We start from the raw sequence: 22,197 nt of genomic DNA on the forward strand, positions 1-22,197 counted from the left end.
CACCCTCCTGACATGATGCCCATCCTGCCCCACGGAGAGGCACTCAAGTGTGTCATCAGCTCCAGGGCACAAACACAAGCACACACCAGACTCATTGGCTCTGAGGACTTTCCTGGCAATAAGTCTGGCTCATGTCATTCTGCCAGCATTAGGGATGTGTGACTATCTGCTCTTCTAGTCACACTGCTCTATTCTCCCAGAAGAGGGGGCAGACTGCCACCCACAAATGCCCAGAGTCTCAGGGAAGGAGGGCAAAGGCATATGGCTTGACTACTGCGTTAATGTCTGTTGGGCTCCCCTACATCCCGGGTCTGTGCCACTCAATTAGAGAGATCCTTTTAGCTTCCTCTGGAGAGGGAGCTGGAGCGAGAAGCCCAGAGTCTACACGTGGGGCTTGTGAAAATCAACCTGCACAAAATCAGTTTGTCCATCTGTTTTCATTTACTATGAAAAGAGGATACAGTTCAAACACGTCGGTGGCTCCCACAGGCTTAGCGAGATGAGGGTTTCCGCTGGAAGGTAGAACGCCAGGTCTCTGTCCCATCTGGTGGGACCAGGGGGCAGTGCTCCTCTGGGGCTGAACATTTCCTCCCACACTCTCGGAAGGGAGGGCAGTGTCCCTGCTGTCTCTAAAGAACAGTCCCGTCCCCTCTGATGGGGCCTGCAGCCCACCCAGCCAGTGAGGGCAGCCAGTGCCCCTGGTGGCACCAAGCATCCCCCAGAGCTCCTTGGCTCCTGGGGGACAAGTGAAGGGACTTCTCCTCTATGATCCCAAAGAGAAAGTCCAGGGCAGACCTAGGTCCTGCTTGCTGGGGTTGAGAAGTGACTCTTGTGACTTGGGGGCTGCATCCCCAGGACCCCACTAGGTCTAGTCTGCTCAAACCTATCCTCCTTCTTTCCTGAAACCTGGAAGGAGGCTCAGCCCACAGTCTTCTCCTCCACTCAGTCCTCCTGGGGTTCCCCCTCCAGCTGAGATGCAGGTGAGGCCTGCTTGTTACGCAGCACTAGCCTTCACATTATCCAAAGACAGAATTGCAGCTCCTTTTCCTGCTGGGTTTTCACCTGGTTCATAGGGACTCAGATGGGGCAACAGATGGATGGTGGGGCAGCCCAGTTGTCTCGGCCTGGGCTTTGCTTTGAGCTTCCCCATGGCCTCGTGCGCTCTTCTCCTGGCCTCTTCGAGCCCCTTCCAGCCCTTTCTCCAGGGGACCCGGCCCCTCCTGGGTGTGAGGGAGAGGTCCTGCCACTTAGGTATCTGTCTCAGGGGGGGATTGTGTCTTCTCCTGGGCAGATCCTGTGGGCAGTTTACAAGTGTTTCTAATAGATACACACGCGTGCACGAGTACACACACACACTCTGCGTCCCTTTTCCTTGCATATCTGTCTACACTGTCAACACTGAGATTTTATTTCCCTTCCTTACAAATTGTGCACAAACAAAAAGTGCAGTTTTGTTCTTCCCTGGGCTAGCAAATGGGTGATGGTAAGAGCATGAGCTTTGGAGTCAGACCTCAGTTCAAATCCCAGATCTACCGTTTACCTAAAATTCTCTTGCCTCCATCCCTTTACCTGTAGAATGGGGGTACTAATGGCACCTGCCCCTCAGGGTCAGGGGGAGGGTTTGCAGGATGACGTTAGACATCTCAGCAAGGCTCCCTGTGGGCTGGATCTTGCCCTTGTCAGAGGAAGAAGACTAGAGTTTGAAACTAAATAAGGGAAGATGAAGGGCAAGAAGCTGTTGCAGGCTCGGCAAAAGCATGAGCCCAGGTGAAGGAGGAACAGGTGGACACAGTGGGCGTCGGCCCGGAGCCTGGAGAATGGGGCTCTGGGCAGGAAGTCTGCACGGCCACGGGGCTGGTGGGGTGGGGGGGCTGATGGGGGGCTGATGGGCCGAAGGGGAATCAGAGGCTGGTCCAGAGGGCACTCTGAGACCCGGCTCTCCCACTCACGGTCCAAGTGTCACCTTTATGAATTGCAAGTCTGACCATGACACCCCAGGCTTAAAACAGAGCCCCATGACCCGGCTCCCCCCTCCCGCGCCGCCTCATTCCCTCCGTCTTCACCTCGCACTTGGCGTTGCAGGGACACCAGGTCACTTGCGCTGCCTTCACCCCCTGCTGTCCCGAGGCCCTGCCCTCACCTGCCTGGCCAATTGCCCTCTGGGTTCAAAACCCAAGCCAGACGCCACCTCTTCCCAGGCACTGTGCCCGAATGCCCCTCCCCCTGTGGCGTCAGGCACTCGGCCTGGGAGCTCCAAACCTCCACTGCTACCCTCATCCTGCTCTCCCAGACACACTTCTTTACACTTTCTCCCCGCCCAGACCGTGGGCCCCCCGAGGGCAGAGACCCACCCCATCCAGTGATTCTCACAAGACCTGTGCCTGGGAGGGGCTCCTGCTTGTTTGCTGGCCTGTGGCTGCAGGTGAGGGCATCCACACTGGGGCTGGGGCTGGGGCTGGGACAGGGTCCTCAATGGGGCCAAAGCGGTGAATGTATCACCCGCCCCAGGCTAGAGGTGGGAGGGAGTCCAGTCCGAGCCTCGAGGCCTGGGGGGTTCCAGGACGGCAGAGGTTGGGCCCCCCACCTCTGACGGTGTTCACCTAGGCCCTCACGAAGGTAAGGACCAGCGTGTCATGTCCCACGGATTGTCCCCACACCCTCTGCTTGAGTTAGTGCAGCTGCCTGAGAGGGAAGACCCTGCCTGGGGTTCGGCGGGCAGGGCCCCGTCTCCCCTGCTGGGCCATTTGGGCCACTGCACATTAAGTCTCCAGGGTCACAGGTTTGGAGGCTCCACAGTCTCGAGGAGACTGAAATGATGTGCAACATCAGCTGCTCCCCGATCACTAAGAATGTGAAATTCTTGAGGATTTTCCACGGCCGGAAGGGAAATCACCTTCCGGAAGAAAGTCTGCTATCCTCCCCATGGAAGGGATCTGTTTGCAGCTATCGGCAGAGATGGTGACGTGTGCTCATGGTTAGGACGAGAGGAGTCAAATTTAAATTGGCTGCAAATTAAGCTTGTGATTTTGAACTGAAGGGGCACATTGGGGCTCTGCTGTGGCCACCTCTCCCGCTGAGTGAACCTCCTGTACGCTGAAGACACAACCCTGTCTCCACAGACCTCAGACCTCTCTGGGTTCAGATCCATCCGTCTGGCTGCCTACCAGCTGTCTCTACCTGGGTGTGTTCAGGCTGCTAAAACTCGACATGCCAAACGCTCAGTGCATCACCTCCCCCTAGCTCTCCCCTGCCCTTGGTCCATGGACCTGCCTGCCTGTAACTTTGTCCTTCTCATGTCCCCGTGCTTGCACTGGGGAAGCCCTGCCCATCCCTTCACTGTCACCCTGGGATGTCAGAGCAGGACGGAAACCTGGACATCATTTGAACCAACCTCCTCTATTACAGAGGAGAAAACCCGAGGCCTGAGGGAGAGGACGTGACTTGCCTGGGGTCATAGGATGAGTGGCAGAGTCAGATGTAGAACCCAGGTCTCCCAGCTCCCAAGAGGCTGCCCTCTCTCCTCCGGCGACTGCCTCTCAGCCCCTGCACCCATCTTTTCCCGTTAGGGTTACTGAGGCACATCCTGCAGTTATCCTGCCTGAAGGTAGGCATCCCCACTCCACTTACCCTGACGGCCTCCACACCCTCAGACTGAGCCCGGGGCCCTAGCCTGGAGGTCAGGGCCTGTCTGCCCATCCCAACCTAGCTCAACCTATCTCTGAGAAGGCCATCTCCCCATCCCCACTGCTCATGACTGTCTCTGTCCTCAAATTTTTATTCCAGGCAACCCATCCCTTGCCTGGAATATTCTAAAACATTCCAGAATATTTCTTGCATTCCAGAACATTCCTCACAACCCATCCTTTGCCTGGAATGTTCTTCCTCCTTCTTTTTGGTCTGTCCAAGAAGCGTTCACTACTTTGGGTTCCCAGCTAGTGGTATCTCTTCTCTGTTGTGTGCAAGGTTTTGGTTTACATGTTAGGTCTCTGAAGACAGTCAAAGAGCTCCTGTGCTCCCTTGCCCACATCTTTCTAGCCCAGGGCTGGGCCATCGCTCAGTACCAACCTGTCCCTGCATCCTGCCACCTCTGTGCTCTCCAACTGATCTGGATCAGGGACCAAGGCCTAAGATGCCACACCTGCAATCCAGTGGCCAGTTGCTGGTCACCGTCAGTTGAGAATTTGCCAAGAGTGGCAGCACAAAGCCCTCCCTTGGCCTGAAGAGGCCACTGGCCGTGCCCCTTCACCCCAGAGCTCATGCCCCTGACCCCTGTGCTCGGACAGAGAGAACCCAAGCACTGGGGGTGGGAGACCCGAGCTGTCCGTGAGACTGGAAGTCACAAAGAGCCTGCCCCTTCCTGCGTGGCTGGGGCCATCGCGGCTCGGCGGGGCTCGCACGCCGGGTAGCTCAGCTCTAAGTGAAAGGACACAGCAGATTGGAAAGGAGATGCCAGCCAGTGTGCCATCCTGAAACAAAACACAATCACTCTGGGGTTAGTTGGCAAGTCCAAACACAGCATTGGGAAGCAAGCAGAGGTCCTGTCCTCCCACTCTGAGCACAGTCCTGGCTCAGCGTCTGCCCCGGAGAGGCTGCAAGGCAAAATGAGCAGCGGCATTAATCTGCTGATGGGTGAGAGAAACAGGAGCGTTACCCTGGGCCGGCCCCCTCGGCTGCTCTCCCTCACTAAGGCGCTAGAAGGTGGCCCCTAACGTCTTTGCAAGGGTATGAAGCAGACAAATTAAAAAATCAACATAATGGAAAAAAAAATGCTCATGCACCATTAAGACTCATTCAGGTAGAAATAGCCAGGGCAGAGGGCAGAAGGGGAGGGGAGCGAAGGCTGAGAGAGACCGTGTTTAGGACACACCTGGTCTGTGCTCAGATAGCGCCGGTTTTAGGCTCCGAGTACAAGTATCAAGACATGCAGCGTGAATGAGGCTTTAGCTACAAGTCAATTCTCCCTGACTCTGGCTGGGGAAAAGCGACCCCTTGGGTGCCTCGTGCTCCTCGGTGGGGGATGGTCTGGTCGAAGTGCTTTCCTGGCGTTAAGTTCACTATCGACAGCAGTGACGATGGTGCTGGGGACACGTGCTGGCCCAGTGGGGGCAGCGTGCAAGTGGTCCCTTAAAGTGGAGGCTGCAGTCCTCCTAATCTCAGGGAGGGCTTGTGAGCCACTGGGAAAGCAGGATCCTCGGCGGGTGGGGCAGGGTGTTGTCTACTGCTGGCAGAGGCCCCTGGAGACCAGCAAAGCTGTGTGGGCAGGGCCGGGGACAGTGGCTGCTCTGAGGCTGTGTGTGAGAGGGCACTGGGGGGGGAGGAGGGGGCGGAGGAGAGATGGCTACTGGCTCTGTGACAGGGAGTCACGCTTCAGGAACCTGCAAGAGAGGGGAGGAGAAAAGCGACACAAAAGCGTCCTACAAAGGAACAGACCCGACCACAGCTGGAAGGAAGGCAAACCTTTGAATCAGGTCCTTGAAATACAAGCTGCAGGAAGCTAGAACATTTTGGTGGACTTCAAACTCTCTGCCTTCAACAACAATTTTCAGGTCTGTAAACGCTTTCGCTCTGCGCTGCTGGTTCAATTCCTTCAACATTTCTGCAGAACAGAGAAGACAGACAGGGCCAGGTTCCCATTAAGAGTTTTTTTTTTTTTTTAATTAAAATTTTTTTTTCAAGAAGTAGAGAAATAGGAGAATACTTGACACTGTTTCTTGGCAAGACTGGCTCAACACTGACAGTCAAAAGAGGTCACAAACATAATGCGTAAACAAGCAGCAACTGGGAGGGGCTACGTAACCAAAGAAATAACGACTTTCAAAAGCAAAAAAACAAATACAGAAAAACGAAACAAACTAAACGCCCCCCCCCAAAAAAAAAAAAAACCAAACCCAGAAATTGAAAGTCTGGGAGAAAAGATTCCCATACTGACAACCGGAAACAGAGAGAATACATCATCACAAACAACTAAAAACTGTAATTTAACTACGCAACAAGTTCTCCAAATGCCAATGAGTGCTGATGTATTTGATACCAAGTAAAGCATGGCGTTGTGATGTAAGATGGGCTGGATATGGTTCAAAGGAATAAAAACCACAAAACCTGCAAAAACAGCATCCCTTATGTTAGACACTCACAGCCATGGCTGGGGCGAGCTTCTTGGGGAGGGGCCCCCGAGAAAGGACGGGTGGAGTGGGGGCCTGACGAGCACTTCCCTTTCACACTTCCGGGACAGATGCAGGGATGAGGGGGTAGGAGGGGAAGCAAGCAAGGGGCAGGGATAGTCTGCACCTCCTCCCACTTCCTGGGTTATCTCAGGAGCCCCACCCTTCACCTGGGTCTTCAGCACAGGGGAGCCTGGCTTGCAGCTCCAGGAAGTCCCAGGAAGTGGCCTCAGGGGACTTCCCACCCTGATACACACCTACCTTTGCCTGGTGGCTTGGCCACCTGGGGCCAGCACGGAGAGTGCCCCAGGTCCATGGGCTCCGAACCTGGGGATGTCAGAAGCTTCTCCCAGACCCACATCAAGGCTCAGAATGGGGAAGGAGGAGAGCCTGACAGCTGCCCTGCTCAGTTTATATAAACTCTTTCACTTGCAAAGTTAAGGCCTTCAGATGAGTAATGCTCCCAACAGTCTCGCCCTATCGGCCTGTCCCCGCACCCCACGGGCCCATGGACAGAGCCTGCCCTTCGCAGTGCTGGTTGCCGGACATCAGAGGTCCAGATCCTTGGGCCAGAATGACCTAGACTGTTCAGCAGGTGAATGGGAGAGGGTGGTCTGCAGAACTGAGCCCCACCCTCTAAGTCCCGCACCAGCACCTCAAGCCCTCCGCGTGGGTATTTGCTGCACCCTGGCTGGTGTTCCGGAATTACCCTCCAGTGTGCCCTGCTCCAGCCTGACCAGTCATCTCTGTCCTCTTGGGCCAGCACCGGGTGCCTACCAAGATGCCCTGCTGAGCCCAGCTCCTCCCCGGACACTGTGACTGTGGACAAGCCCTGGTACTTCCCGAGCCTCTGTTTCTACGTCTGTAAAATGGGGATGGAGGCCCCCATTCTACTCCCAGAGCTGGGTGAAGATCAGATGCTCAGGCCCGGGGATGGCCAAGGGCTTGTGGGCTTTGAGGTCAGCCAGGTCCTTCTTTGAGAGGACATACTGGGCTCCAGCTCTGCTGAAGACCAGGGAAGACGGTGGGAAGGGGGGGCCCTGGAGCACACCCTACATGGGGGGCTGAGGTGGTCGGGCAATGCTGAATCACTGTCCCCACCAACCCCACATCAGGCTGAGCTGGAGTTGCTGCAGGGCACATGCAGGGGTGTGTGTCCTGCGGGGGCATTGGCTGGGGTCTCTAAAGGCTCCCCGTGGAGGCTGGAGTAAGGGAAACCAGCAGGACCCAAAGCAACAGCTGAGGGCGTGGAGGGCACCTGTGGGGTAGATACGGGGGGAGAGACTCAAGGGCTGGGGGAGAGACAGAGATGTGATGGGTGGACAGGAGGGGTCAGATCCCAAGAGCCCTGTGAGGGGGCTCGAGCTTAATGCTATGGGCACCAGGGAGTCAGCAGGGATTCTGTGCAGAGGGGTGACAAGGGTAGACTCCGAATGGGGGGCAGGAAAGCACCCTGTGGAGAGCTGGGCCTCAGAGCCAGGCCTGAGGGAGAACCTGAACCCTGCCTCCTATCAGCTGTGTGACCTTGGGAAAGTTACGCAGCATCCCCAAAGCCTCAGTTTCCCGCTCTGGTGGAGGTTAAAGGAGCTGGCCCGCGGTAAGCTGTGAGCCGTGGGCCCGGCACATGGTAAACACTCAACGGTGGTCATTTTCATGTTTTTGTTGATGGTGGTGGTCACTCTGCAATCCAAGTGAGAAGTGACAAAGGCCTGAACTACAGCGGTGACGGAGGGACAGAGAAAGACAAGTATTTAGGCTGTGGATGCCACGGCCATCCATCCTGGAGGGACCATGGCGGGTAGGGGGTGTGTGAGGACCATGTCCGGGCTTCTGGGGGGGACATCGGGAAGGGAGGGGGTGATGAGTTGAGTTGTGGGCCTAGGGTTAGGGCCGCGGGATGCCTGGGGAGAGGTGGCAGTGGGGACGTGTAGCACATTGCCGGGGTGGATCCCACACAGGAAGGGCCTACAGGGTCAGGCTAGGTTAAGGCTGAACTGCTGCGCTCACACATCAGCTCCAAAAAGAGCCACCAACTGAGTTCATTCCCAAACCATGAGCCAGATGGATGATGTCATGTTTTTGAGTGAAATCCCTTGGAGGGGAAAAGAGTTCTGGGCTGGAATTCCTGATTCTTGCTCCAGCTTTGCCACTAATTGGCTGGGTGACCCTGGGCAACTTGCTCCAGCTTTTGGTGCTCAATTCCCTCAAGCACCCACGGGCACCTGCTCTGGTGGCCCCAGTTGTCACGCTGCACTGAGGGATGGACGCAGCCCCACATGCCTCTTGAGTTAACCGTGCTCAGGGGGCCGGGAGAACACAGCGCTACACAGAACGCCACTCCTTCTGGGCCCAGAGCATTCTGATTGTTTTGGAAGATTTTATTTCAAACCAAGGTTCCAGCAACGATTACATCTGCAGCCCCAGACCCAGCCTCAACGCCTGCTTCCCTGGGAATCCCGGGCCGGATCTGAGAGGTGGTGCTTGGAGATCCAGGTCATCATAACTGTAGGCTCTTCCTACTCTCATTTTGTGGAAATCTGGATTTAATAACTGGGCAAGATTACTCAGTTTCAGAAGAATTTTTCAGTTTATGAAAGGGCTCACCAGGGGATTCCTTTTCACAGCAGGGCCCCAAGTACATTCAAAGTATTGATCAGCTGGTACGTGCTTACTGTTGCCCCCTGAGTGCCCAGCTGGAGAGCTGGCATTTCGGGACATTACGACCGAGGGTCCACGGGAGGAAACCAGTATTGGCTCCGGGCACAAACTACCCTCCTGCCCGCCCCATATTGGCAAGGACAACTCCTTAATGTCTGAGGGGCTTGGAGGCCTGTGGGTTCCTGGGGAAGCCTCTGGACAAGCCATGCCGGTGCCCAGGTTGGACAGTCTGCAGGCCTCAGGGCAGAGCCTGGCAGGGGCTGTGTCCTCAGAGTTGACTCCAGCCGCACGCATCCCAGCGCCCTGCAGAATTTGGCTGCCTTGGGCTTGTGAAGGAGGAGAAGTCTTGACCTCAAGGTCCCTCCCTGTTGGCTGGCATCAGGGAATTGTTTTCTGGTCTTCCCTGCTTTGAGTGGGACCCCACACCCTTGCCTTGCCCACCCAAGTGGCTGCCCTGTGCCTTTTGCCTTGCCCCTCCTTGGGGAACTCCCCTGACTCAGACCATCTGGTAGAAAGCTCACACCCACCAGTTTACTAGACTTCTCCCTGACCCCTCCCCACCCAGTCCTGCCTCTTTTACCACCTAGAAACCTCTGCATCGATTCTCCACCAGCGCCGCCATCCCTCACCTGAGTCATTGCAGCAGCCTCTAAGGCCGTCTCCCTGTTTCTGGCCTGTTCCCCTCCAAGCTCTCTCCATACATCAGCCTGACCATCAACCTCTGCATTTTTTTAAAATATTTATTTATCTGGCTGCGCCTGGTCTTAGTTGTGGCATGAGGGATTTAGCTCCCTGACCAGGGATCGAACCCGGACCCCCTGCACTGGGAGTGCAGAGTCTTAACCGCTGGACCACCAGGGAAGTTCCCATCAGCCCCTGCTTAAATAAACTTTGCAAGGCTGGGTAGTGGGAACAAGGCCCTCTGTGATGCCTCCCCCAACAACGCCCAGCCCCTCCCCTCCCCGGTGGGCCCTTCACTCCCCACTGAAGTCTCACTGCACCCCAGGCATGTCCCCCTCCATCCTTCACTCACCTCTCTGCCCCTCTGCCCAGATCCTTCTTCCTCCCTGCTTCTTCTGGCTAATTACCATTTTATCTTGCAACACCAGTTAAAGTATTATTTTGTCCCAGGCCTCTTTGCCTCTTTCCCCTATTCCTGCCAGATCTCCTTGCCCTCCGCCCACCTCGGCGTCCTGTGCTTACTTATTTAGAGCATACTATGTAATTATTTATTTATATGGATGTCTCCTGCACTAGATTGTATTTTCTTTTTATTTTTATCTTCAACAATTAGCACAGGTCCTGGAGTATATATATATAGTCGTCATGGTAAATTGCAAACATTCTTTGCAGCCCCTCCCATCATCAAAGGGTGGATAACTCCACCCTTTTTGCCCCACTCTTTGGATCTTGACTGGTCTTATGACTTGTTTTGGACCCTAAAACATGGTTGAAAGGACACTGTGACTCTGAGCCACAGCCTCAAGAAGCTTTACTTGCTTTTGCTCATTTTCTCAGGACCCCTGACACCACCACCATATAATCATGCCTGGGCTAGTCTGTTGGAGGATGAGAGACCACGTGGAGCAGAGGTGAGCCCTCACAGATGAGCCGCTTACACCAGCTAGACCCCCACCAATATCGGCTGAGCCTGACCCAGATCAGCTGAGCCCAACCCAGATCAGCTGAGCCCAACCCAAATTGCATAATCTAAATAAGTGGTTGTTGTTTTAAGCCACTAAACCTTAGAACTGTTTGTTATGCTGCAAGAGCTAACTGATATCAAAGGCATGAACAGATGATGAACTCAAGTGCTCAGAGAACTTCCTCTGTGTCATTCTCTCGCTTGCTGGTGCAGTTTGAAGTTAATTCTTTTTGCTGTTGTTGTAAAATTACCATCCTAACCATTCTTAAGTTCCGTAGTGTTAAATACATTTACACTGCTGGGCAGTCAATCTCTAGAACTCTTCATCTTGCAAAATTGAAACTCTGCACCCATTAAAGGGCAGCTTCCCATTCCCCTCTTTCCCCACCACTGGCAATGACCATTCTACTTTCTGTCTCTAAACTCGACTACCCTAGGCATCCCATATAAATGGAATCATACAGTATTTGTCTTTTTGTGACTGCCTTATTTCACTTAGCATAATGTCCTCAGGGTTCATCCATGTTGTAGCATATGTGAAAATTTCCATCCTTTTAAAAGCTGAATACTATTCCATTGTATGTATTGATCACATTTTGCGTATCCGTTCACTTGTCAGTGGGCACCTGGGTTGCTTCCCCCTTTGAGCTCTTGTGAAGAGTGCTGCTGTGAGGCTAATTCTTAACCCCACACGGACATCTCTAAACACCCTGTCTCAAACTCCGTTATCTGTGGTTAGGGTAAACCTGCTCTGTGGATCCAGCAGCAAGTGGCATCAGAGGGAAAGGAGACACTAGGAAGGGTCTGCCCGGGGCTGGATGCTTTGCTTAGAGGAGAGTGAGGCCGCAAACAGAACCAACACTGGAGATGAGGTTGCAGCCAAACTTCTGCATATTTTTCACCAAACGACACAAGTTATTTGTCAGAGACTAATGGGCTCGTTCCAGCTGGACTAGAAGGGCTGTCTGAGGTGGTAATAAAGAGGAAGAGATGTCAAATATTAAAAGGCAACGAATTTCAGTGGCTTTGCAGCAGAGTCCATTAAATCAGAGCCCCGAGAAAGGTTGTGCGGCCAAATAATTTTTTTCAGAGCTCAAGTAAGAACCCAGCTAGGTGATAAATGCACCTGACTCCACTGGTATTTATGACACCTATTTGATAAAGGACCCGAAAAAATTATAAACTCAGAGCAGTTGTGAAATATACTGAGAGAGCACAGCGAAGGCTCTCATGCACACCCAGAGGATAATTCATTCGGGACCAGGAGCCTGACATGTGCCGACACCGCGGGGACAAATGATGGCTTTACACAAACAGAGCCTCCTGCTGCTTCTGCCATAGCCGGTCAGGGAGCGGCCGGGCTGCCAAGCCGGATGCTGCCCTTCCTCCTTTTCCCTCTCCCACCCATCAGATATACACACCACCCCTTTCTCCGCTTCCAAAGAAGTACTGGGTTCAGAATCAGCCTTGAGAGCCAGCTGGGCTCCAGCTTCCTGGTAAGATGGAATAAAACCCCCCGTGGGCTGCACGACCAGCCTGAGTCGGAGGGATGGGCCTTCTACGGGGAAGTCATCCAGTCCCAGTCCCACCAACGTGCGGGCAAACCCTCCCAGGAAACGGGGTTCTCTAGAGCAGGGAAGTGTGAAAGACTCAGGCTTCTTGCCTGACTTAGCATTTTAGTAAGGAGACCTTCTGGTTGTCCTGCTGTCTGAATGGAAATTTCTGCCATCTATCTGAAAGGGAACAAAAGCCCTAAGAACAGTTGCCACCTCTCACCAGCCTGGCTTTTCTATGTCGTCCAATGCTGGGTGACAGACCTATTTCTCAAGCACCAAAGGTCCTTCCTCTTCCTACAGTCCCCGCCCCAGGGGTGCCTACCAGCGGGTGCTCACTGAGCATTTGCTCGGCAGAATGAAGTTGACATTTCAGTTGGAACATTCTTATGCCCTCCAAGATGATATAAAAATCATTAAAATTTTTCCCCTTCAGTTTTTTTGAAACCACCTAAAACTAACAGAAACATCCCCCTCTCTTCCTCTGTCTCTTAGAGTCAAGGACTGACCAGAGGCAGCTGCCAGCCTGGGCATGGGGGCAGCAGGACCCAGAGACCTAGATCAAGCCACAGGATCACCATGACTGCCTCATCTACAGGCCCATCCAGGCAAGGAATGCCTGATCCCTCATTCCTAAACTCCTACCCAGTAGCTCCCAGAGCCTTCTAGGACCTGTTTGTAACCTTTGTTTATAGCTTCACTTCTATTCATGTCCCCACACACCCCTCAGTCCTTTCTCTAAGTTCATGCCCGCTGTATCCTGTTCCTTCACTTTGGTTGTTTCTCTCTGCCCCTTTGGCCAGCTTTCCCCTAATGCTTGTTTCTTAGGGTCTCATCCATCCCCTAAGCCTCAGCTTAAATTCCATCCTATAAGAATTCTTACCGAGTTCCTGGATCACAGACCTCTCCTGTGGTCCCACGAGACTTTGCTGGTGTCTCAATTGCAGTAGAGATCCCTGGCTGCCTAATTTCAGAGGAATGTCTATCTGTCTGTCTCCTTTCTAGGCTGTGATCTCCTGGAGGGCTTGCTTCTCTGCCCCCCCCCCCCGCCCCCTCCCCACTGGACACCTGACACCATGTTTTTCACAAAAAGTTCCTTTCTGATTGGAATTCAGGGTGTGTTACAGACCAGATGCAGACATGGTCTGGGTGGTAAGAATAACTTCCCCAAAACATGATCCAAAAGAACCATTTGAAATGTCACACTTGTGTGGAATCAGATGGAAAGAATGCAAAAACCAAGCCCCTTTTAACTTCAGGAGACACCAGTGTTAATAATAACAATGATGGCCCCACACTTCGTATGGCATCTATGGCTGCTAAAGCATGGTTACATTGATTAGATCCTCCTTGGGGAGGGATTTATCTATTCTGTTCAGTGCCAATGGCTTTGAAGAGCCTAAAAAGCCCTCCTGGGAAAGACTGACCGCCCCACCAGCTCTGCTGAGCACAGGTGCAGCCTGGAGCCCTCAAGGCAACTCTTCAGAACAGGGGGTTTCACACGCAGTGGTCAGAGAGAGGTGGTCTTCTCAACTTTCCAGGTTCCCAGCTGCCTGGATGGTAAGACCTGCCCACATGTAGGCCAATAACTGGCCACCTTCACTGACAGCTCTTGCCTTGTGACCTTGGGGTAGGAGGCAAAGGGAATGGTATTTTGTTGGGGGAGGGATGGGGGAGGCTGGGGGCGTAGTGTTAGGATCCCAGCACCAGCCTTGAGGAGCCTGGCCACAGGGTGGTCACTGCAGAAGTGGCTGAGCAGGAAGGTCACTGAGCAAACCCTGAGGCTGTAGTTGGAGGGAAGTGCCTGGTCAGGTCAACACTGGCAGCTGATCGTCCTTCCTGCCCCAGTAAAGAAGCTTCTGCCTGGCTCCTTCTCCTGCTCTGAGGTTGGAAGCCGAGGGGTTGACGGGAATACTCTGAGCAGGAGAGGGTGAAAATGTCATGGTGGGAGGCGGTCAGAGAGATCTCAGGAAAAGGCCAGGGCTTAGGATGCTTGGGTGAGAAATGAGGTCAAGACCGGCGTGCAGAGAGCTCTGCAAGGAGCTGGGACTCCAGGGTGACACGCTGGAGTGGGGAGGGCTGATGTGCCGTGAATTAAGCATCCAGGTGATTCAGGTCAGGATGCTGAAGGTGGGGCTCACAGGGCCTGGTGGGAGACCAAGGCAGATGAGCTGGGAGCAGCCCAGAGGTCAAGGATTTTGGAGGGAAGGTGGCCCCCTTCAGGGGCTAGAACTTGGTTAGAACTCCCTCAGGGAGGCGGGTTCCCACAGGGGCCTTGGTCCTCAGGATCAGGGGAGGATGAGACTGGGTCTGGCAGCAGGGACAGAGTTGAAATTGATGTATGGGGTTGGGGTGGGGAGCACCCCCCTCCCTCTGTGCTCTCATAATGCTCTGTGCCTCTGTGAACTGTGTTCTGCCTATAGTATATTTAGAGACACTGTTTCTTCTCCACCAGCGTGTAGATTCTTGGAAGCCGGGGCTGGTTCTTGGCTACAGGGACTAGAGTCAAGAGGCCAGGACAGATAGTTGGGGCCAAGTGAGAGAACAAAGTTCAGCACCTTGGAGAGCTCTAAGTGTCCAGGGGTCAGGGCAGAAAGCAGGGAGGGATTGAGAGGTTAGGGGTGCCCTGGAGGAGGAGACTAAGTCCACAGCTGAATGAGGCTGAGGCGCGGACATCCCCTTTCAGAGGCAGACTCTGGGAACTTCAGATACCTTGTGTCTGTCCCACTCATTTATCCATCAAATGGGTGTTGTCTCCTGTGTGCTGGTCACTGGGTGCGGTCCCAGGGACACACATGAATGCACATGTTCAGAGACCTGGGGAGCTCACTGTTTAGCGGGGGACACACTAAGTAACTGTGATGCCGGGTGAGAAGTTTTAGTGGGGCGAACATCGGGCAGAAGAGGGGCAGAGGAGGGGGCTGGCTCTGCTCCATGGAGAGCAGGGAGGCTTCCACGGGGCTGGCGATGGTTAAGGGCACACTGGAAAGATAAGTGGGAGCTGACCAGGTGGGCTGGAGGGGCAAGGTGTGAACCACACGTATGTACGTGTATGTTTGCGTGAGTGGTGTGTATAAGTATGTGGGCAGGAACATATGGCGTGTGTAGCACATGATGTGTGTATGAGCATGTATGTACGCATGCATGTATGTGTACGAGCATATGTGTGTGTGAATATGTGTGTTTGAGCATGCGGGGTGAGAGGCAAGCCCATATCAGGCTGTGAAAAAACAAACCCTCCCGAGGTCTTTAGCCCACAGGAGACTGGGTGCCATGGGTGAATTTTATGAGAGGGAGCGAGAGTCAGTTTTGTCTCCTACACTCAAAAAGGCTGCTCAGAATCAACTGTGAGTGGTCTCACACCCCACACCGGGGCCCACATCCTCACCCTGCATCCGCCTGTGTCGGCCCCCGCCTTTCGCACACCATCAGGCCTTCCCTTCTTCCCGATGGTTACTCTGCTCTTCCAACCCATTCTGATGCCCTCCTCTGAATTTCCCAGGTACACAGTCAACCAGCTGAAGCACATTTGTCAGGTACCTTCAAGGTGCAGGGCACAGAGCTGCGAGCTGGGGTCGGGGGTGGGAGTTGCAGAGGAGCCGGGGCAGTAGATGAGCCAGACCATCCCCGTCCTAGGGGAGAGTGAAGCTCAGTGGGGACACAAGGCGCCCGTGGTGAAGAGCTGGATAAGAGCTCCATGGCAGGCAGCGGGGGTGCTGAAGTCCCCCTGAGGAGGGAGAGATGGGTGGCCTGGGGATGACCAGGAAGAGCAGGGGGTGTCGGGGGATGGCTAGCTATGTCACCGTGGAGAGCCAAAGGCACACGAGGAGAGGTATTATTCCTAATTTAGCTCGCAGTCTAACACAGGTTTACTGAGGACCTACTATGTACCAGGCCCTGGACTAAGAAGATGAAAGCAGTTTCCATCCTCAAGGAGCTCACGGTCTGATGGGGGAGGTAGACGCTGCAGTGAACACAGGTGAGTTTGGTTGCTTGACGTTGGAACCCCCTTTCTACTGGGGAGAACCCTAAGATGCCTGGGGAACTGGGCCTTGTCCCTGAGGGAGTGGAGTGGAGGCGGCTCCCTGGCAGCTGGCATGTAGCCAGGAGACCTGGGCTCAGCTGGTCTGATGCTCGTGCCCTGGACTTGGAGGTTCCAGGGAGGCGTGCAGGGCAGGGCCAGCCGGGGATGGTGACCGTGGTGACTGGCAGAGTCAGTGGCTCAGTGGCACTTGAGTACCGGCGGGGGAGATGTTGCCAGTGCAGAGTCCCAAGCAGACAGGTCCTGCTGGGGACTGCTCTGTGCTGCCTCTGTTCCTGCCCCATTTCCCAGCCCAACTGCTTAGCCTCAAATAAAGATCTGCCTGGCTGAACTCTGTCAGAGCTGTGGACTGTGGTTGGCGTCCCAGGACCCGAGTGGGACAGACATGCATGCACCCATGTTACCCTGTGTCGTACGCGGCGTGATGAATGCCACTTTAGCAGAGCTGCCGAGGGTGTGGGGGGAGCACAGTGTACAAGTGGGTGAGGGGAGGTCTGTCTGTGCAGAGGCCTGGAGCCCCATGACAGGCTGGATAAGCTGTGCTTAGAACCTATAGACTGTAGGCCTGGGAGGGAAACTTAGAAAAGCTGTCCCAGTTCCCTGGGGCACAGAGGGGTGGGCTGGATGGGGGGTAAATGACTGGAGGTGGTGAGACCCTGCCCCTAGGGGCTGCTGCTGTTGGGCAGGTGAGCGGTGAGGGTGAAGCCTGGTCTAGAGCCTGGAGGACGGTGGAGGGGGCTCTGGGGTCTAGGGGGAAGCAGAACCACAGGGCTTTGAGAGTCCATGTAGGGCTGGGGCTGAGGGGAGGATTTCTGACCACTGTCCCTGACTTTGGAGCTCCAGGGTCCCCACCTCCGGGTAAGGCCTGGAGCATGGCATTCAGAAACCAGGTGCTGGTTCTGTTCCTTCTGCATCGGTGGATGGTCTCCAGGCCTTGCCTCCGGGGCTGCGAGGACAGAGGCCCTCCTCTGACACGGAGCCATCAGCACTTGTGCTGTCCTGGGCTCTGCTACTACGAGTTTACAGCTTTCTGTTTTACCTTTCATTATCTTAGGGGCAAGACGTCAGACTTCTGAATACATGTGAGAATCTGTAGCTGGGACCCGCCAGAGAATTTGAATAAAGAGGTGTCAGTCCTGCGTGCACCCCCAGAGAGGTATGAACTCAGAGCTCAACTAAGCAATCGGGGAGCTGACGGCGGCGGCTACCACACCCTCCAGCACAGCCCAGTCCCCAGCAGAGAAGATGCGACTCCAGGTGCCCAGTCTACAAAATGCGCCACCTGGTTTCTTCACCTGGGGCAAACGTGGAGAGGGCTGCCTACCCTCCATTCCTGGCCAGCAGGCAGCCCAGGGCAGGGGGAGCCCACAGGGGTCCCTGCTTCCCTCCTTCACTGCCCTGGATTCCCAGAGGGGCCTGGGCTCTTTACCTGGACTGACCACCATGATGGCCCCATCGTCTTTCACCCAGAGGCCTTGCTGACCAGCCTTCCACCAGGCTCCTGGGAAGCCTGGGTGAGACAGCTGTCTTGTGTGGGTGAGCAAAGGGGCTGGGTAGGGGAGAGGCGAGTGAGGAGCCCCAGAGCTTCTGCACCCAACACTGCAGACCGCAGAGGAGGGCCTGCTTTGGAAACAGAAGAGCAACAAGCCTAAATTGTCATGGGCTATATCCCGTGGAACCTTGCTCTGTTGGAAGCTTCCTGAAGGGAGTCCCTCAAAGGCTCCGGCCACCTTGGCTTTGGGACGGTCAGCCCCCTGCCCGAGGAAGGGGCAGGACGGCACAGACAGGGGGCGGGATGAGGTTCTGGGGAGGATGGGGGACCACACAGGAGAGAGAGACAAGGAGCGGGGGACTCATGGCCCTCCCCCACGGTTCCAGCAAATCAATCGTTTAAAAGGATTTGTGAGAATTAGTGAACCGGAGCTGGGAGTACAATCAGCTCAGTTACCCAGGTAAAGAAGGAAATGAAACGGAGACCCCAGATGCCAGCAGGGCCTGATGGCAGCTCAGAGCTCTGTGAATCACATCGCAGGAGAAGAGGATTCACAGGCCGAGAGGACTCGGGGTGAGGAGGCAGGGCAGGAGCGTGCGTGCATGGGTTTGGGGGGATGGGGACCTCTCTCTACCGCACTTGTCCCTCTATATTCCTCTCGGAGGGGGTGTCTCTCCGTGGCCGTCTGCCCCTGGGTCTCCATCCGTGCTTACCCCTCCTGAGGGCCTGGGCAGGGTCAGGTCTGTGGCAACACGTCGCCTCAGGTCATTTCAGGGGAGGTGAAAGCCTAGGCGATATTTCAATTTTCCTATTGCCGACGGTCTTTAATTGCCACCATCATTCTAGGAAAATTAGAAAATTAGCATAAATGAAGAAAGTGGGGCTGTGCCCCCCAGGAGATCAGGGGCCAGCTGCAGGGCCAGAGGGCCAGAGGGCCAGGTCTGCCTTAGCGTGCCCGGGCCAGCCCCGGTGTCACACCTGAGAGACACCATGGCCACCGGGGAGGAGTCAGCCCCGGCCCTGCCTCGGGTGGGCCCACTCTCGGTGCCCCGTCTACCAGCCAGGTGTCCTGCGCTCCTGCCTGTCACACTGGCCGTGGGGTCCTGGGTGCACGCAGCCCGTGGACGAGGTACCCCAGGCCTGGTCCCCAGAAAGGTCTCCGGGTGGGCTCTCTTGACACCCCCTTCGACCCCACCTCCTGCCTGCAGCTCAGGCTTCTCCCCTGCCAGGCCCTCCCTCTTCGGTATGTGATCTTCGCCTGATGAATTCTGTCCCTGGTTAGACTGTGAGCTCTGGTGCCTTTCATTCCCCGCATTCCCAGAGCCCGGTGCTGCCTCTGGAACCCACAGGACTGGGTCCCGGGGTGGCTCACACATGCTGGGCTCCCAGTGACGACGTACGCAGCCACGACCCTGATGCAGGAAGACAGTCCTGTCCGGGCACACGTGCAGGCCGTGCTCCTGCACCTTCTGGGTTAACTTCCCTGACACAGGACCTTTCACACTGTTCTCATGATTTCAGCTGAGCTGTTGGCTTTAATGATACCCCTCTCCGCCTGGTCACTTCCCCAGAGGTATTTAGCCTGACAGTCTATTTTTCTTGAGAAGCTGAACCTATTAGACTCTATAATAAAACCAGAGTACTGTTTTCACAAACTCTCATTGGAAGTAATTACCCAAGAGAAGCCGTCCTGCGCAGACAGGGCCGGGCCTGTGTCTCAGCTGCAGTCCTGGGTTCTGGTGTACCTCTGCTCCGGGTGGGCTGGACACAGCGGATGGGCACCCTGGGCACCTGCCACTGTGCTCAGAGGCTGACTGAGGTGGGCATGAGGGGCGGCTCCACCCCCTGCATGGCACAAAGGCTAAGAAGCCCAGCCTACCCAGTCTCCCGCATGGGCCGTGTCCAGCGGGAATCAACCTACGGGAATGGAGTGTCTCTGTGTGCAGGTGGGGAGGAGACCAAGGCGACCCCGCTGTCCCACTTTCTGCCCTTGAAAGCCTTCTTGGCACGAGGTGCAACTGTGCACTCACCGGGGGAATGATGGCAGTGACGGGTAGTGAAGGGCGTGGATTGGACTTGAAGGGGCAGCTACCAGCTGCTGTTTGGACAGGCTGTTCCCTTCCCTTCATCGGGTCCTCTTCCTCTGCAGGACCCGTCTACCCATCCCGCGAGACCAGGTTCAGATGCCGCCTTCTGTCCCACCACACTGGGCTCACTACAGAGCCAAGGTTATTTTCTCATCTCTCAAGCCCTTGGACTGTGGGTGCCCACAGATGAGACCCCAATGGGGGGACTGGGAGGGGCGGGGAGGGTGTCTGCTGATGGAGTGAATGGCTTTGACCAAAAGGTAAAGAAAGCAGAGTCCTGCGGGATTCGAGGGTTTGAGACCTTGCAGCCTGGCCACGTGGAGGGCTCCTGACCAGCTGGGTCTGCAGTGTCCAGGGATGACACAGAACCTGATGGAGAATCCTCCTAGGCTCCAGCAGTAGCCTCCTGTTCGGGTCCAGGGATGGGGAAGGTGATGCTGGTCCTGACCTGGGAGTTGTCTCTGCCACCTGTGGGCCTGGAGCTTCTACAAGTCTCCGGTGGGGGTCTGGGCTGGCTCCTTCTTGGGGTGAACTTTACCTTGGGTGGGTGGAGGTGAGGGGGAATCCATGGGGTAGGAGGGTCTGGGTGGGGACCTACAACCCCGGGCCCAGGGAGAAGCATCCAGGCCCTGGGGCAGGCTGGAAAGAAGGCTCTCCCCAGCACAGCTGACCTGGACTTGGGCAGGTCTGCAAAGCAAGCTGTAGAGCTCCCTGGGGCCTTGGGAATGACTGCATGTGTCCTAGCAAAGGTGGATCCAGGGCTGGCTGGAGTGCGCTGGCTGGCCCCAGAAGCTGCTCCCTCAGCTCCCATCTTCTCCCCGCTACGTCCTGGAGGTTTTGAAACCAGCACTTCTCTCCTTCCTCAGGCTCTGCAGGCCAAGGTATGGCTGTGCCTGTCCGCTGTTAGGAGGACCTGTGTTGTCTACCCTGAGCAGCTCTCTTAACGGGGTGCGTCTGCACAGACAGGAGCTTTCTGTTTCTCTGGCAGCTGCTGCGGAGGAGGACGTAATAGATTTTGATCCCTGCTCCGAAAAGCTCCCACTGCTAAGAAAAGCTCTCAAAAGCAGAGCCTGGATCTGACTAGCCTCTGTACCCCAGTGCCTGGCATAGCTTCTGGCTCCGAACAGGTTTCAGGTAAGGTCTGAATAAGTGATTGAGGGAATGAATGAATAGTTGCTGGATCAGACAAGGTGTCACGGAATAGGAGGCACTGAGCTGGGGCTTGAATGGATAGGATTTGAGCCAACAAATCCTGAGTCCTTCCATGGAGGAAGTGTGGCCCCCAGAGTGCACAGCACAAGCAAAGGCACAGAAGCAGGAAAGCCCGTGGAGGGACCACGGACTCTACGGAGTGTGGGGCAGTGGGCTGGTGGACGGGCAGAGCGATGGCATCAAGCAGGGAGAGCGAGAAGCCGCAGAACCCTGGGAACAACCGCGCCGAGTACGGTAGGCATTTCCATATCTCCAGCATCTTTCTTCCCCTGGCAGCACCCACCAGGGAAAGAAAACCCTGCAATCCCCAGCCCTTGGCTCTCTCCCAGCCTGGAGAGAGGGCGGAGGGAGGCGAGCAGGGCCACGCGGGCACGCTGTCGAGCGCACTCTCTCCCTTGCCAGCACCCACTCCCCAGGCATCTGAGCAGTGACGGACCATCTGCCTGGAAGTCATCTAGAAGAAGAAAGGACCGTGCACGTCAGCCAGAACAGACCCAGGCCCGCCCTGGAGCACTCGCTATTCCTAGGGGTGGATCGGAGGCCCGGGCGGTCCAGGGTGACTTGGGTGGCAGGGCCAGAAGGAGCGGGCAGGTCTCCAGGTGCTCTGGTTCTGCATGGTGACACTGCACAGAGATGGTGATGATGATGAAGGGCATGGCGACCTTTCACTGAGAGCCCGTGTGTGCTGAGATGGCCCTTCACGCACGTCGCTGCTCTTAAGTTTCGAGTGTCTTTTACATATGAGGGAGGCAAGGTGAGGTGCCCGGTGTCTCCCGCTGGAAGCTGAGGCGGGTTTGATCTGACAGGAGCCTGCCCTGCCTAAGGCATCAGTTCTCAACCTTGGCCTGTGCACCGAAGAACTCATCTGGAAGCTTCAAAAAACAAATACTGATGCCTGGGCCCCACAACCCGCAGTGGGTTGGGGGTGATCTAGGCACCAGGATTTTTAAAAAGCTCCCCAGGAAATTTTAATGTGTAGCAAAGTTGCAAGCTTCTGGTCTCCTGCCCCAGCGCTGTTGTTTCTGCCTTTTTGTTCACATTACTGAAATCTCCAGAGCTCAACGAAATTTAGTGAAAAAAATTAAATAAAAATAAGGAACGACGGTTCGAAGAGCCAGGAATTTATGCAAATGAATGCAAATAAACACACACTTCTCTATATATGTTTATGCAAATATTCTTGTGGTCCTTGCAAATCACTCACCCGCCTGCAAGCAGCTGTCTGTGATTTCTTGGTGAGAACCCCGGGCAGGGTGCTCCGGTTAGTGACAGGTTGTAACACGACCTCCCAGAACAGATATCTCTATTAGCAAACTCATCCTAGAAGTCCTCCACTCACAGAGCCCA

The 22,197-nt window shown here is 55.3% G+C and overlaps 1 protein-coding gene across 1 annotated transcript in view; it reads right to left on the reverse strand.

Annotated features, from left to right (window-relative positions):
* The window catches only part of KLHL29 (kelch like family member 29), a 311,704-nt gene that overhangs the window by 20,231 nt on the left and 269,276 nt on the right, over positions 1-22,197 (reverse strand). The window contains exon 6 of the mRNA XM_033838957.2: positions 5,458-5,596. Within this exon, the coding sequence (XP_033694848.2) occupies positions 5,458-5,596 (139 nt within the window). The remainder of the gene's footprint in view (positions 1-5,457; positions 5,597-22,197) is intronic.

Source organism: Tursiops truncatus, chromosome 14 (assembly GCF_011762595.2).
Source record: "Tursiops truncatus isolate mTurTru1 chromosome 14, mTurTru1.mat.Y, whole genome shotgun sequence".
NCBI classification, from domain to species: Eukaryota; Metazoa; Chordata; class Mammalia; order Artiodactyla; family Delphinidae; genus Tursiops; species Tursiops truncatus.